The following is a 17,563-nucleotide window of genomic DNA, read 5'->3' as shown; positions in this document are numbered from 1 at the left end:
TATAATTCTGACATACTGAAAAATCGCCTCGCAGAGACTCATATTGCATTTGTTGCTGAGTGCATCTTTGATATAACATTTGTTATTGTAGTGCTTGGGGTGTCTTCAGAGGAGTAATATTCTAAATGAGCCTGGCTGTATTATCCCTTTAATGTACAGTAGAATTTTGCATTAAATTTTCAGCTTATTTCAAATGTGTTTCACCAGCTATTCATCACAAGTGGTCTGTTCGAGAATAGGGACAGTATATCAATATAAAATCAGAAAAATCCTTAACTCTCTATCTTTGGGGAACCTTTTAGGTCGTTCCAATTCTTTTCTGTTAAATGAACAGACAGCATGATCTCTTGTATTTATGCCTGCCTGTCACATTTTTTTATAGTAGAAAAACAAATCACTGTTTGTAATGCAGGATTAGCCTGTCTCACACAATGTTATTAGAATTAGACCATACTAGAAAGTGAGTTAAGTTCTTTTTCTTCTGTATTTTAGTTTTCATCCCATACCAGCCTTTGCACTCTCAGGAACACTCTGCCACTTACGTTAGAGTAAATATAGAAGAACATATGTATTATTTGTCTGGATTTGCACAGACAAAAATGAGAGCAGTGTGTAGTCCTCCCCTTCTGTGGGCTTCTGTGTTCCGAGCTGCTAGTAAAATGTAAGAAGATTGTACTATGATGTCCTATTAGACCTCAAGACTAGAAGGACAGTTTGCATTGAACACAGGCATTTTTCATAATTATGTTGCCTGCAGGGTTACCACCTGCCCTAATTTGATCTGATTAAGGTGAAATGCAAAACCATCTTCATTTCACAAGTGGAATTTTGCCATGTTCCCTTATGGAGAACAATAAGATATGCATATATGTATTGCTGTTGTGAAGGAGGAAGAAAAATATGGGAATTAGATAACAGTTAAGATTTCAACTCCATTGTGAGAGTGCAGGTTACTTCTAGACAACTAGTTCATTCTTCAGTGTTCTGGAAATGGTTTTCTGTCATAAAATCCCTATGAAAAAGAGAAATTCATGGCGATTCATCCAGATATGTCTGTACTATTCTGTGAGACATAATATATTCAATAGCTTTTAAAAATTCCTTTTTTGGTTGGATAGGCTTATTGTCCATGAACATTTAGAGTAGCCTGGGCTTGCCTTATAGCCTGAGTCATTTATGTAGCAATTTAAATATTTGTCTAAGCTCTCTTATGAATGCTACACAGATTAAAGGAATAGCATTTTTTCTACACAGTTTATACAGAATGACGTCATATAATGCAAAAGTAGAAAGAACAGCATTGCTGTTTCTGGGTCACTGAATATTGTTTGCCATTCTTCTTCCACCAGTAGTAATTTTGTGTGTGCTTATGCATGTGTAAGAGAGACCTACATGTGTGCATCTTGTTTTCTCTAACAAGTTTTTCTTTAGCTTGGCATATTGATTTTCCTGTACTGTGGACAGAAAATAACCTTTAAAAAATGCATTTTAATATCCTTGAACATCAGTTTTGTAATTAAAGAAATGGAAAGATGTGTTTGCTTTCTGGCACCTGGCCACGTCTTTCTTGATGGCTTATACTACATTACATCGTCTACATTGCATAGTGTAATAACCTTAGTTGGTAAAATACGAGTGAAAAGGAAATTTATTGCAACATAAATTACTGCAACTGTTCTTTCTATCTGTTATTCAAAAAATTATAGGAAGATTGTTTCTTTCCTTCAGCTTTTAAGGGCAAAAAGAAGCAATATTTACTCCCCAAATCTGATTCATTGCACTTAGGGTTTACAGTAAACTTCTGTTATCAAGCCATTAGATAGAAAATGACTGTGTGAACCTTGGTTTAAATTCAGCTTAAAGTGTTTTCTTTATTGTACCTGCATAATTCTGGCATTCAGAAATTATGATCTTTTAAAAACTTGCTCTTCAGTAACTGGCAAATGAAATTCTTCTACAGTTATTTTTGTCATGTGTTGACTTTTATTGAGGGATAAGTTGGATTTTCCCTGAGAAGACAGTCTCTTCTCTTATAAAGTCTACACCACATGCTGAAAGCTCCTGACCTCTCACTTATCTGCTCAAAGGTACTGATCATCATCAAAGGCCAGTGCCAGCATGAAGGTGGGAATCTGAGAGAACGGTTGCTTTTGAGATTTCAACTACTTTTTGAATAAAAGATGAGAAAACCTTTCATGAATTGAGCTGATTGAGCTAAAAACCTAGCATACTGAGACCGAAGCGCTCCTTTCAGCCCAGATCCCTGCAATGAGATTTTCATCGCAGAAGGTGTAGAGTTCCAAAAAAAAAAGTTCAGAGTAGCTCTGTTGTATCTCATTTTAAAGAAAAAAAAAAAATCACCTGGCTATGTTAGGAGCATTAGATATGCTGATTTTCTGATTTATGCTATAGCAAAACTGGTTATTTCTGTAAAATTTAAGTCAACAAAAGTGAGTACTTGAAAGGAAAGAAGGGAGTCTTCTCTTTGTTTCTGCTCATAAAGCTGCTGTATTCAAGCAGTAAAGGTCATAGTTCAATTTCTCATTACAGATAGACAGGATTTTGTTTTATTGTGTGAGTATAGTATTCACTGACTTTACTGAGAATTGCATGGATGAATTTACACCTGTAATTTAAACTGGAATATCAAGCAGCCAGATAGTACAGACTATATGTTTGCACTATTCCACTGTTGCCCCGAAGTCTTAGTCTCTTGGGCAACAGTGAAATTTTTCTATAAGATTTCTCCACTTCTGACAGACTCTTTCAACAGCTGGTCACAAAGCAGTGCAGCATATACAGAAAACTCCCAACAATAACAAGCAGTGGCATGCTGGCATTGTTCGGTTTAGTACAGTTCAGGGTTTGAGTGCTGATGTGATTAAACAGTACTTGTTCAAGTCTGGTTTAAATATTTTTTTTAATACTCAAACAGCAAGCAAGGAAGCAAACTGAAATGGCAGGTCAGTATTCCTGATGGTATTTTCTGTTGTAAAGACCAAAACAAAGACCCTAGTAGAAAGTGGCTACTAATAACGTGGTTCATTACTTCTAGTCATTTGGCTTTAAAGCATCATTGCAAAAAAAGCGGTGAGTAACACACATTGAAGGCTAGAACTGTGTGCAGTGGGAGAAATTGCCAGGCCAGCAGAATTTTCTCTATTCTGAAATGCTTCATTCTGCTGCCAGTAGTCAAACTTTATGCGATACTTTCCCCATTCTATTGCAGTCCCTTTGCAGAATTTTTGCACAAGTACTTCACGAGGGCAAAAATGCCTGTGCCTTTAGATGATTTTGAAATTAAGTGCTTACAAACAAAAACAACCATTCAGGTTGGCAACTAACATCTCTGGTAACTGCTCATAACATGCAACAATTGCTTGTCATGCTCTCTGGTTTAGTATTCCCCAACTGCAGAAATGTGTTTTGCAGCCTAAATACATGCCTGCTGACCTAAAGGCCAGAATTCAATATTTCTTGCTTTTGAAAAGACCTCCTTTTGTATTATTGAGCCACGTCAATATGTCTCTTTCCATGCATATACCTTGTATCTACTTATCTAGAATACTGTACAGAAAAATAGCATCTGCAAACTGATGTTATCAAAATGGCATGAGTACAAGAACCCCAAGTAATATTTGACTTTACTTTTTTTCTTGCTTTTTCTGGATATGTTATTTCTCACAGCAACTGTAAGATGGCCAGAGCAAGATATTTGAGTACAGAGGGTTGTCTCCCAGTTTGTAAATGTACTGCTGACTGCAGCCAACAATATATTTACCAAAAAAAAACTATCAGATGTTAGTGTGTCCAACAGCCTGAATCCTTCATCTAGCACTTCAAAATAAATCTACAGTTAAGACATATTATACTTGCTGAGAAAAGTTCTGATACCTATAGGTAAGGCAAGGGAATAAGCACTGTGCATCTGATGAACAAAAAGTCATTCGGTTTTCTTTCTTCGTAGAAAGATGTTACGTGACTGAACTTACCCCAGTTACAATAGATCATTAAAATAGGTGTGGCAGTGTAAGCATGAGCTAGTGGTCAGAGAATTTCAGTTTGCAAATGTGACTTGAATGCACAATCAACATTGAGAATTCAGAAGGTAAATAAGGACTTTTGTTACTAATAAATCAATAGGTAAACCTAGTGATTGCAAGCTGATTTTATGAGACGGTTTTGACTCTGATGTCTAATTTTATGATTAACCTTGATTAGCAATAATTGATCTTGATCTTCCAGGTAAAGTTGTGTACCCATATGAATCCTCTGAATTTTAAGATCTGCAGATATAAGGTTTGCAATTTGAGGTGACAAATTATCCTCAGAACAGTTTTATCACCTTTCTTTCTTTAAAATGTGAATCTTTCTTATACAAGGGAAGAGATCTTGTAGGCACAGTGTACATCTATAAATGAAGCTTTAAGTTTGGTTGCAGTAGAAAATTATCTAGATAACAGAAAAAAACCCTCAATAATTTACTGTTTAAAGTATTGCTCATTGTCCTGGGTTAAGCAGTAGCAGTCATGTTTTCTCCTTCTTAGTAGCTGGTGCAGTGCTGTGTTTTTGACATTCAGCCTGGGAATAGCGCTGGTAACATCAGTGATTTTAGTTGCTGCTCAAATGTTTAGCCTGACCAAGGGCTTTGTGAGTCTCATGCTCTGCCAGGGAGGAAGGGAAGCTGGGAGAAAGCAGAGACAGGACACCTGACCCAAACTAGCTAAAGAGGTATTCCATACCGCAGCACATCATGCCCATTATAAACTGGGGGCAGTTACCCGGAAGGGCTAGATCACTGCTCGGTCAGGCTGGGTATTATTGGTCGGCAGGTGGTATTGTATTCTCTTCCCTTGTTATTTCCCTTATCATTATTATTGGTGGCAGCAGCAGTGATTTGTGTTATACCTTAGTTACTGGACTGTTCTTATCTCAACCCATGAGAGTTACATTCTTTTGATTCTCCTTCCCATCCCTCCAGGACTGGGGGGAAGAAAGGCAGGGGAGTAGGCTGCGTAGTGAAAATGGTTATAATATTACCCTTCTGTGGGATCTGTGAGAAAACAGTTCTGTATCTTTCACAATGCACAAGCATAGGCAGTATTCCAAAGATAGGTTTATGTGTTTATATTCTGTAAATTAAATATTTCATATTCTTCATAATCTATTTCTCTTTAAAAAAAATATTTATGTATTCCAGACACTCTCCTTAGTTTTGTCTTTGTTCATGTTCACATAACATGAAAAATGAGAAAAGGTCAGTTGAAACATCAAAACATTTAATTAACACAAGTACAGGGATGTCACTTCATACTTTGAAATCGTTGTCAGTTCCTGTAAGAGTGACTGCACTGTCAGCAGCAGAGGATTGCTTTTCACTGGAGGAGACAGACACCAGAAAGGTGTATTTTTTTACACCAATATTCCAATTAGTAGACCAGGTTGGAAGAAACTGGAGAAATGACATAACAAACCATGCACACTAATTATGGGATTTCAAACCTGTTTTTTGTGAAGGTCTAGCCTGACTCCCTCTTATTGCTCCCCATTACCATTCCTTTTGTTATCAGTGCAGGGCTGTGCTCTCCCTGTCATTCCTAGTTGTCTAACAGAATTGTCTGTGCTGTGCTGAGTACTTGTACCTTGCATATGGAGTCCCAGCTGCTGTGTCCCACTGTAGCTGGTGGTTGGCTGTGCTCTGGATGGATACCTGATATAACAAGCGCCTCTGAGCTGTAGGCTTCCCTTGCTACCATTCCTTGCTGTGCGTGGGCAGCAGACCAGCGTACACTTTGTGCATATATATATATATGTATGTATATCTGTAATTGTTGCTATATTGCAAGTGCTGCCATTAGAGTACTGAATTTCCAAACTTTTAGAATTTTTTTTTTTTTGTAATATGGAGTGTTTTTCATAACTGTACTCATCAAATATGATTATACAAGGAGCAATCAGGAAAAAAAGGACACACATCCATTTATTTTCTCAGGCTGAAGTAGCTATTCTCAGGTATTTGAAACATTTTTGAGTCACAAGCTTGCTTAACAATTAGCACTGTGGAAAGATATCCTTTGAAGGACACTGATAAATATTTTTACATGGTTTTGTTCACAGCTCACATAAGGGTATGTACTTTTCACAATTACCAAGTGTTGATGTAGACATAGATTTTAAGTGAGAGAAATGGAAGTTACACTGTGTTCACAATGTAAATGCTCAGTTTGCACAGAGCTAAATATGGTGGGAAAATTTATATGCTCAGAGTTAAGCACAGAATCACAGAATGGTTAGGGTTGGAAAGGACCTTAAAATCATCTAGTTCCAACCCCCTGCCATGAGCAGGGATGCCTTGTATTAGAACTTGTCACCCAAGGCTCTGTCCAACTTGGCATTGAACACTGCCAGGGATGAAGAATTTACCATTCCTTTGGGCAACCTGCAGGTGCAGAAATTATTGGGATTGTAGTTGTTGTGTGGAATTAAGATCATCTAAATTTAAAAGCCTAAACATTACTTGTGTAAACATTACCTAGTCACCTTAGATTCCTAAATTAATGGAAATAATGGGATACCTTTGTTGGGCCTGTCTTAGATGATGGAAATTACCCTATGAAGGTGAAGCCTTCTATTGACTAAAAAAGAAGCCTGCAGTGAATATATTAGACTCATAAAGCCAGTATTTTGATGCTTAAATTCAGTGAATTGAATCTCACCTAACTGTACAATTTAGATAGAAAGATGAAATTTAAATGCAAAGCAGGAAGTAATGCCACAAATAATGGTAGAATATATAGCACACAGTCCTACAGTAGACATATAAGTGCTTGTAACTACAGCCAGTGAAGACATTGTATAATTTTTCTATGATTCTCTGAGGCTAAAATTTGGACAGGGACCTTCCCATCACCAGCCAGGAGCAGGCAGCTGGGGGATCCAGGGCTGCCCTAGCTGTGGGTATTGAGCACCTACCTGGGGATGGGGATGAGCTGAGGCCAAGCCTGAATGTCAGACTGCAGATGGACGTGGCTCAGGAAGGCCCATGGCTGGGCTGGCCAGGGCTGTAGGGAGATGGAGACCATCCCTACTGCAGCATCACTGGGGCTGATGACCCAAGGTGCTATCATGGGGTCTTGGGCTGTGGGGATCCCAGAGGGGCTGGGCAGGAACAGTCAGGGCTGGTGGTGCCACCACGGCCCTGGCACTTCCACTGGTTCTGTTTGTAACTTCAGTAATTTTTTTGTTTCATTTTGCCAGTTTATGCAATATTAAAGGGTTGGTTTAGTTTTTCCTTTGCTTTCTCACTGGAGATTGTAAGTAATGCAAAGCAATAATTTTGAGCAAAAACAAAACCAGAAGCTAATTCTGTCTGAGAAAAAATATGTGAAGACTTGGCTAATTAAATTGGTGGTAGTTAGAATCATAGTTTAATTACAAGTGAAGCCGAAAATGTGTGCTCAGACCAGTTAAGTCAGGGGATTTATGATATTAGGAGACATTAAACTGTCCTTCCTAAATTTTGCTTCTTTATTCTTCTCTTGGAGATACATATATGAACAGGTTAAAAATATCATTATACGTTTATGATGAGAATACCACAATGTAAATTGTAAATTTACAGTTGAACATTTCTGTAACTTTGTATATACCTTTTATTCATAAGTGCAGCATTTGGAGTTAAATAATAAAGCAATATGAGAATTTCGCAACAACAAATTTTTTCAAGTAATCTGGGGTATGATGGAACATTTAGAAGCAAACAATATGCTTAAATTTAATTTAAGTAATAAATGCTTAGATATGAAGCAAAGAAATTACTTGTGATGAGTTTATAAAGCTGCTGATGCTATGAACTGGGTATCATTCCTTCATAACTTAGTTTCCTGCTTAGACTCAGGCTCATTCCTAAGACATCACATTAGTTTTATGGGTCTTATTGCTTTGAGGACAATGGCTATATGTCAGAGTAAAAAATGGTGCAAATATGCTAAAGATTTGCATCAATTTTATATTTTTTACATCTTGCTCTGCCTTCACAGCTAGCGGAAACTTCTAACAGTCATTATAGAACATATGAACGTATGAAACACATAAGTTTGAATGTGACTTGAAAGGAGGAACTAATAAACAGTTTAGTTGCCTTTTTATCAGTCTGCAGATGTCCTCAATCCTAAATTTTGGCTTCTGATTAAAGGCAATTATTCATGGTTTTACATCATTTCCTTTTAACACTTCTATGTGTAATTGCCATTGATTGATTTATTTAATATTCCTATGGTTTGGTTTTATGTCTGTGGAAATTTTATGTATACCTGTACTTTTTCAAGTAATAATTGAGAAGAGGGAAATGGAAAGTTTCAGTGATTGCTGAGATCATTGATTATAAGGGTTTCTGTACTACAGAGGGCATAAAACCTAATCCTTCAAACATTCTACACAGAATAGCAGAAATCTGTAAAGTGCAGACTATTTATTTCATGTGGTATGTGTTATCTGCATCATCAGAGACTTAGAAAATACGTTTTCTTTTAACCTTTGTTGTGCACAGTTTGCCAGTGAACCCACTGGAGTCCGGTGCTTAGCTTGTAATAATTTTCAAGTCATCACATGTGCTTACATATACATGAATATTGAGATACATATATGGGTAGTTTTCTGGATGAGATAACAAATAGTTCCTAATGCTTTTTACAAGAATAGGTATTTTTTTATCTCCTTTTTATAAATGGAATAGCTATTTATTATAGCATTTGTCTCTAGTGACAGTGCAAGGATTCAACATCATCCAAGACTCCCAAATAGTTGGTAAAAACGGGTCAAAGCATTGGAGCATGTTTTACAAAGTTCCACTTACAAAACAGAAGAAATTAAAGTAGAAATAGGAAATATCAGAAACAAATCCATGAATATCCAAAAAGAAAGGAAGATATTTCCATCTTACTTCCTTTTTTGTTTTCCATGTTTCTTCATTTCCTTTTTTCCCCTCAAATTATTGTTTGACAACAACAATAATTTCCATTGTTTTCTCAAATTATTCATTGTGCAATGTGAAGACCCAAAAGGACTTCTTACAGACAGCAGACTCTTCACGTGTTCCAGTGTAATCCAATATTACACACATTTGACATTTCTGAACTTATTCTTGCTGGAAAGCATCATGCCAACAGTGTCATGATTTTTAAGCATTCTTTTCTCCTTTGCTAGTAATTTCAGGATCTCTCGTATAATCAGCTTTCAAGATCCAGTGAAGGTCTGGACTATGAAAAAACTGAAAACTAGATTAGCAAGTATTTGAAAAATAGACTATACAAAATACTGTATTGGGAAGAGGATCCAGCAATGAACAACTAGTATACTTCAAATAAACAGATACATGTTTATATAGAGATGTCTGTATATATATATACATATATATATATCTTCACACTTTTTCACAATGATCCTTGGTTCCAGAGTTTGGAAGAAAGAGAGAATGCATATAAGCAGTTCACATAAGAGAGATTATATAAATTATGCATGAGGGCAGAATGGGATGGATTTCTGGGAGAAACAGGCATTCAGGAAATAGGATTTCATGGAGAATGGTAAAAGAAAAAGGCAAGAAAAAGGAAACATTCCCATCCTAAGAAATATAGTGAATAATAAATTGGAAAGGATAAGAGGCAAGAAGGAACTGATTGGTTGAAGAAGAAGCTGTAAAGACTGCAAAAAGCACAGAAAAGCAGAAAGCAATGTATAGTTGGTGTTACAAAGCTAATATCCAACAAAGGTTAACATAGTGTTACATGAACTCATAATTATCCTCTACACATAGAAATACCTATAGCAGTGTACAGTCAATGAAGATACCTTCAGAGAAAATTACATGTAATTTATTAATTACATAAGGGCTTGAGGTTAGGAGGGAGGGCCTATGCTTTATGCAGTGAATTCTAATCTGAAACACAGAGAAGTCAACATTTCTGGGCTACAAATCAGGTCAAGAAGTTAGTGAGGCAGAGATACATTAAGGGTTCAGATGAGCTGGAAGATGAAGATGTAAATCCCAGTGAAAATGACAGAAAAACTCTGCATAGCTGCGTAACATGAAGTTGTGTTGATGGTTTATTCTCCACTCATACCTCCTCTGAATGGAGATAAAGCATTTACCAGCAATAAGGTGATCCTAAAAATTCTCTAAGTAGATGAAGTTATACTAGTAGGAGATTTGTCTTAGTAGAACTCAGAGCAGCCTTCTAGTACCTAAAGAGGGCCTAGGAGAAAGCTGGAGATGGACTTCTCACAAGGGCATGCAGTGATAGGATAAGGGGTAATGGCTTTAAACTGAAAGAGGGGAGAATTAGATTATATGTTAAGAAGTTCTTTACTATGAGGGTGGTGAATTCTTTACTATGAGGTTGCCCAGAGAAGCTGTGGATGCTCAATCCTTGGAAGTGTTTAAGGCCAGGTTGGATGGAGCTTTGAGAAACCTGGTCTAGTGCAGGGTGTCCCTGCCCATTGCAGGGGATTTGGAACTAGATGAGCTTTAAGGTTTCTTCCAACCCAAACCATTCTGTGATTCTATGATTCTCTGACAACTGTGTCTATACTAGGGATTTTGCCCTTTTTAGTTATGCTGTTTGCAAGTATAAAGGCTATTCTCTTTGTATCCTATGTGAAGAGACAGCTATGCCAACAGAATTCATGAGTGTAGGCCATGCCCCATTGGCTTTGAGTGAAGCCACAGTGCTGATGGAGATTTCCTGACAAATGCCTCCAAATTAATTTCCATCCTTTTAATGTCAGTTATTTAGAGTGAGAGGTAACAATTTGTAGCTTCATCAGCAAGAAAGGAAGTTGATAAAAATCCTAGTTCCTCCCATATTCTGGGGAGAGCTGTACTCTTAATTCCTTTTAAGGAACTTTATCTATTCCAAGCAGATGCTTCAATTTATGGCAAGAAGAATAAAACACATATTGCTTTCACGGTCTGCACTTTTATCCCATGCCAGACATGAGTCTAGTAGTGTACAAAAGTGAGCAGAAGCCTTGGATTTCATCACCAGGAAGGTAATCACAGTCTGAACATGTCAGTAAAGTGCATGGCATCTAGCGAGGCATATTCTTTCTTACTGACTGGTACGGATAGAAGACTCTGTAGTAATTAAACCTTAATCTCATTGCAAAATTCTGGCAAATCACTCCCCTGCCTGTATAGTTGGTTTGTATATTATACCTGTGGGTAACAACAACATATTTGTGAAATGGGTTGTATTTGTGACAGCCAAAATTAAAGTGATCTGTGGAGCCTATGAAATCCTTCAGAGAATCAAGGAAAGCCTGTATTATGCTTAGAAATGAGTCCAGACCTGATGTGTGAATCAGAAATCAGCTTTGGGCAGCTCCAAGGTTTTGATGTGAGATCCTTTTTTAACGCTTTTTGGCTTACACTGAGGGGCTGGCACTATCTGGCAGACAGTGCTGCCCTTTTCATCTTGCTTTTGTTTGTAGTTCTTTGTGGAAAGGGCTAAAATATTCTGAATATAACCTTTGTAAGTGTTCTTGGTAGCATGCTCAGAAATGTAGAAGGATTATTTGATAGATGGTTTTCAGCGTTCTGGTGCCAACAGAACCATGGCTAATCTTTCTAATCTTCTTTATCTAAGGTAATCTGTATATTCTGTCCTCTCTGAATCTATGTATCTTATGCTGAAACTGCACTGACAGGAAGCTCTAAAATGCATATTTTTGTTTCTTTCTAACAGCTGGCTGTCCAGACTCCCTGATTAAAGAGCTTCATCACTTCAGGATTCTGGGAGAAGAACAGGTGAGTTAGCAGCATCTCAGCAGCTCAAAGGCAGCATCTTAATGTCATGAAAGATAGACGCTAATGAGACAGTTTCATCTATCTCCAGGGAGGTAGAGTGTATTTCATGACCCCCAGTGACCTGAAATGGGGGGAAAAAAACACACGGGAGATATATGTGAGATTTTCTTTTCATTCTATCCATCAGCCTTGACAGGTTATTAATTGGTACATCTGCTATCTGCCACAGCTTTTCAGCTTTCAACTACAGCAGTAAACAGGCTTTCTAAAACAGGAGACAGGCAAACAATCTGACTAAAGGATTGATACAGCTATTCATGATATACTTTTTGTTGTCTTTTTTCTCTTTTAGAAGCGTCTCATTCATAATTATTGCTGTGCTTTGCACTCATAAAACTATTTCTGTATAGGGATTTTAGGAAAGCATTAGCGAAGTTCACTTTAGAATACTCACAAGACAGTCATAATTATTATTTTGTCAATAATGAAACCACCATACAGATATACTGAGTAATGGCCTTATATTCTGAGAGATAGGTTGAATTTTCAAATGCTGAATGCTTCTGAAATTCAAGTTGTCTTTGTCTCTGAAGTATCTCTCCTAATGTACTGGTTATAAAGCCAAAATGAGTTGCAAATACTAGGGCCTGAAAGCTTGGCATTAACGTGTTGTACATGAGAATATGTGCATTTCTTAAGGAGCCTGGCACCAAGGGACTTGGACAAGATTTTGTGAGGGCTGTGACAGAGGTAGGAGCACCTCCTGAAATGTTAATTCAAAGACTTTCTTAGTTTTTAGGTCAGATTCTCTTGTCAAGAACACCCTGTTGCTTTTCTTTTCTTTCACTCTCCTTTTTTTTTTATCACAGCTGAGGCTGCTGGTACATTTTCTAGACTTCCAGTTTTCCCCCACCAGCCCCCACTTCAGTTGTTACAGAAAGTCAAAAGCCAAATTCCTCAGGGACTCAGCTTTTACTCAGAGAGAAGGCAGCATGATGGGGAGTGTGGGAGGGTTTGTCTGACAGGAATGGAAAAAGACAGAAAACAGACTAGGACAAAGGAAATCCTGGAAGCAGGAACCCAGTGAGACTGAGGATTTAGTAAGAAGTAATAAATGATATTATGACCAGGATTGGTGGGGCCAATAGACCAAGTAGAGCCAGCTGAGAAATGGAGGGCAGGGTGGGATGAAGCCTGGGGACACTGGAGACATGGGACTGCCTGGGTAGGGTAGGAGGAGAAAGCAGACAAGAAGCTGGGATGAAGGGCTGAAAGAGAATGACGAATTATGCAAACTTGCTAAAGAGACTAGTAAATAAAGCAAGATCTGTACTTAATGAGCTGCACAAGGTGGTGAAGCTGTGCAGAGTAGGAGGAGTGGGAAAAGGGAGAGACTTTAAAAGAAAGTAAGGAACAGCTAAACCAAGAGACTGAGTATGAGTGGGCCGGCTGAACCAGGCAGACCTTGATAGTTCAGAGGAGCTCTGAGGATGGGGTTGTAGACCTCAGACTTGCTAATGACCACTGACAGAACAGTATCATTTAATTGATGGACTTTTTCTTTTTCTGTTTGCTTTTTAGAAAAGAAACATAAAAAGACATAAAAAATAAGGCTAAAAGTGTTTTTAAGAGTGCGAATGAAGAATTCAGACATTAGGAAATGTCAGATTTAACGTTATTTATTTTTCATGCTTTCTTTGCACTAAGAGAACACTAAATTATATGGTTACACAAACATCCGAAGTGGGATGACGTAAGCCATGAAGAACCACAGGAGAAAAGATAATCAATTTCTGTCCAATAATAAGAGAAGTAAAAATTATTAGAGGAGCTTGATAAGGAAAGCCTCGCTAATCAAATAAATACAATATTTTTTACACTTGGAATATTTTTGGTATTCTTTCAGACTTTCCTGATGAAATTATTCCTCTTTTTATTTAATGCACCTAAAGAGATGAAAAATTTTTGTCATCATGCATTAGGAGCGTAAAACTGTGCATATGGAAAGTTGTTTGCAGAATGGGTCTGACCTGTAAGCAGTTACCTTTTTCAGAAACTGGCTACACTAACAGGCTGTTTGCATACAGTGATTATCATTCATGTATTTGCAAGTAGTGAACACTGCCATGATGCTTTAATTATTCTATAAGCCCATACAAGTATAAAGAATATTACAATTATATTCTCTCCCTACAAAAACATTGTTATCTTGAGTCCATTCATGACTGAATCTTGCTTGAAGTTAGCACACACTTTGACAGGCAGAAGTTGGTGCAAAACCTAGGTGAAAAAATAAAATTCAAATACATGTAAATGAAGAAAGACAGGAATTTCAGGTAAAGTCTTTATTCACATGGCTTTTTATTACTTTTATTTAGTTACATATTTGCTTTTTAAAAAGATATAAAGTGATTTCTGTTATCATGCATACTAGACGAAAAAAAAATCATTATTATAGCACTGTTTTATTCAGACTGCTTACAGTTTTGGTATTATCAACCAACGTATATACCTTCCATCCCAAGGAACAGTGAAAGTATAATAGGGTCATGTACTGCTTCATGTCCAATCTTGATTTATTTTTAAAATGCTTATGTGTTTAAGGACAGATTATAAAAGCAGAATGGACTATTGTGATAATCTGTTCTGATCTCCTCTAGAATACACATTACATTGCTTTCTTGGATTAATTCATGTTTAAACTGGAATATATTGCCTAGGAAAACATCAATTCTTTGTTTACAAGTACTGCAGACATTAGATCCTATTATACCTCTCCATAGTGAAAGATGAAAAACTCCCAGCCTCTTTTCTTTCCACCACCCTACCAGTTTGTTCCCTACATTGCATATCTCCTGTTCCTGTGTTCAGATCCTTTACGTTTCCAACTCCCTTTGTCCTGTCACAAGGCAATAGGTGATATCGTAATAAAAAATTACTTCAGTCTATGAATGCAACTCAGAGAAAGCCACCATAGCCCTGAAACAGAACAAAAATAATTGCTTATACAGTAAAATGAGGCTGTTTGTCAGCTTTCAGCTAAATCTGTTTCAGACAGAATAAAGGAACCTTGCAGTTTGAAATGGAGATTCCCACTGGAAGTTTTGGATTCTGGTTAAACCACTGGCTGCCATAGAAGAAATATAATTTCCCTTCTAAAGATTTCTATTTATTCATCTAAGTGGTGCCTTAGTGCTTTTGGATGTGGATGGACACAGCTCAGGTTCAGGTCACAATCCATCACAGTGCTTCTCAGCCAGAAATCCTGTTCAGAAATCCTGAAGTTTAAAACTTAAACTTCCCCTGTTTAAGTTTTAACCCATTACCCCTTGTCCCATCACTACAGCCCCTAATGAAGAGTCCCTCCCCAGCATCCCTACAGACCCCCTTCAGATACTGGAAGGCTGCTATGAGGTCTCCACACAGCCTTCTCTTCCCCAGGCTGAACACCCACAACTTTCTCAGCCTATCTTCATATGGGAGGTGCTCCAGTCCCCTGATCATTCTCGTGGCCCTCCTCTGGACTTGTTCCAACAGATCCATGTCCTTTTTATGTTGAGGACACCAGAACTGCACACAATACTCCAAGTGAGGTCTCACGAGAGCAGAATAAAGGGGCAGGATCACATCCTTCGACCTGCTGGTCACACTTCTTTTGATGCAGCCCAGGATATGGTTGGCTTTCTGGGCTGCAAGCGCACACTGAAGCCAGCTCATGTTCATTTTCGCAGCAACCAGCACCCCCAAGTCCTTCTCCGCAGGGCTGCTCTGAATCTCTTCTCTGCCCAACCTGTAGCTGTGTCTGGGATTGGTCTGACCCAGGTGTAGGACCTTGCACTTGTCATGGTTAAACTTCATGAGGCTGGCATCAGTGCAGGCCCTCGGCCCTCTCTATAGTCAGAGCTCTGCTGTGTCTGGATGCCTACGCTGCCACTGCTGGGGCAGCCAGAGCAGAGCTCCCATCATCAGGCCCTGGTCATACAACGAGTGCTCACCATCCCGCTCACCATCCCGCTCACCATCCCGCTCACCATCCCACGCAAGCTGCCTCGACCCACCCTGTTCACTGTGCTCCCTGGGCAGGTTTTACCCAGTCAGGGCTGGTGCCGCCCCTCCTGGCTCTGCCCCTTGTGAGTCAGCTGCTCGCGTCAGCTGGGCTGCCGGCTCAGGGGCAGGTCCTATGGAGAACTCGAGGCTCCCTCGGTGACTCTTGCCACTCTGAGTTGAGGCTCCTGGACACTGAGCTTCCCTCCGCTCAGCTGTTGAAAGCGTCCTCTCTCGAGCTACTCACTGCATCAATTGACCACCGTTGTACAAAAAACTGACACAGTTGTCAAAATAGTCAAGCATTTTTTGGTAGTTTGCTGGACATGTAAACCTCCTGTGTCTTCTGTTCCCTCAGGAATGTACATTATTGGAAGTTCATTCCGGCTAAAATGTCTATGTTTGAAGTTTAGTTGGTGGCAACAAGAGGAGTTTTAAAGATGGAATTGTTTTTAGACTTTATGGAAAGAGGTAGTCATAGTCATGATGAAACAGAAGGGTATAAGCTTCCCTGGTATGCGATATGCATTATGGATACCTGATTTACCACATAAAACCAGTTTCTAGAGTAGTTGCTATAATATGCAACACAAATACATTTATCAATAGATTGCTGCCCCACTTGGTACTTGATGCTTTGAGAAAGTGCCAGAAACTCTGACCTAGAAAACTCTCCAAAAGCAGGTTTGACAGGTTTGTTTTGGACGTCCTTTTCACAGACACTCCCAGTCCACAAAGGTTTGTACAAGGCAAAGAGAGTCTCCTAGGCATGCAGCCCCAGGAAGGATAAAACTTGAAGCTTTCTAATTGTCCTTAGCTCTGTTGATGTTTGGTGTTTTGTTTTTTTTTTTTCAGTTTGATCTCACTGTTCATAATCCATCATTTCCCCTAGTATAATAATGGATGCAGTTCAACCTGCTGGCTAACTGCTTCACTTCATACGTTCCTGAGATACACACAGGATTGGGATAAAAGATTTATTAACTGAGGAGCCACTGAAAAATAGTACAATATAAGAAACTGCAGTAGCCGTTTGCCCTCTCAGGCTGGCCGTCTCTGCAGGTAAATGCAAATGGATCTACAGGTGTTGATAGTATAAGCTGCTTCCAAAATTTGTTCAAGATGCACTAGATATGGGCTCTGGCCAAATAGAGTGGAAGGCAAGTAAGTCAACAAGCCAGTGCCAGAAACAGCAAACACTTTAATTCAGACCTAAATGCTACAGTATACCAATATAGTAAGATTACGCGCAGTGAACTGTTATGGAGTCTCCCTAATGACTCTCTGAGAAATTTCACTCCTCTCCCCAAAGTGATAAAAAAATCTTGTTTAATTGTTTAAATGGAATATTGTGATTCATGAATAAAATAGCAGATACATCTGAAGGCTGGAAGGGAAAACAAATAGCAAGCAATCTGCTGCTATACCCGAGTGCCCCCAACAGGTCACAGCGCAAATGAAGCAGACGACATGCTAGTGGCAGGGAAAGAAGCTGCTAGTAATGTATAGCTGCGCTTCTCTGCTTATCTTCTGCTCTGACAACTTTGCAGAATGTATTGGCCAGTTTCTTGATATTTTGACAGGGGAATGATCAGTTTTAACAGATCTCTTCTATCAGCTGCTACTGCAACTCATATTACTGCTCACTTTTTATTTAGAAATGTTGTGGGTGTGTGTATCCCTGGAATCTGAGCAAACCCGAATGGGGGCACT

The 17,563-nt window shown here is 38.6% G+C and overlaps 1 protein-coding gene across 3 annotated transcripts in view; it reads left to right on the top strand.

The window, feature by feature from the left end:
* Positions 1-17,563, top strand: part of PRKN (parkin RBR E3 ubiquitin protein ligase) — a 722,549-nt gene that overhangs the window by 580,798 nt on the left and 124,188 nt on the right. For all 3 annotated transcript variants that reach the window (XM_061378740.1, XM_061378739.1, XM_061378741.1), the window contains exon 8: positions 11,745-11,806. In XM_061378740.1, coding sequence (XP_061234724.1) covers positions 11,745-11,806 — 62 coding nt within the window. The remainder of the gene's footprint in view (positions 1-11,744; positions 11,807-17,563) is intronic.

The sequence above is a fragment of the Neopsephotus bourkii genome, unplaced genomic scaffold (genome assembly GCF_033783945.1).
Source record: "Neopsephotus bourkii isolate Nb327-2 ecotype Australia unplaced genomic scaffold, CSIRO-AGI_Nbou_v1 NB_1767, whole genome shotgun sequence".
Lineage (NCBI taxonomy): Eukaryota > Metazoa > Chordata > Aves > Psittaciformes > Psittacidae > Neopsephotus > Neopsephotus bourkii.
Note: the sequence above shows the minus strand (reverse complement) of the source record. Positions and strands in the feature narration are given on the sequence as shown.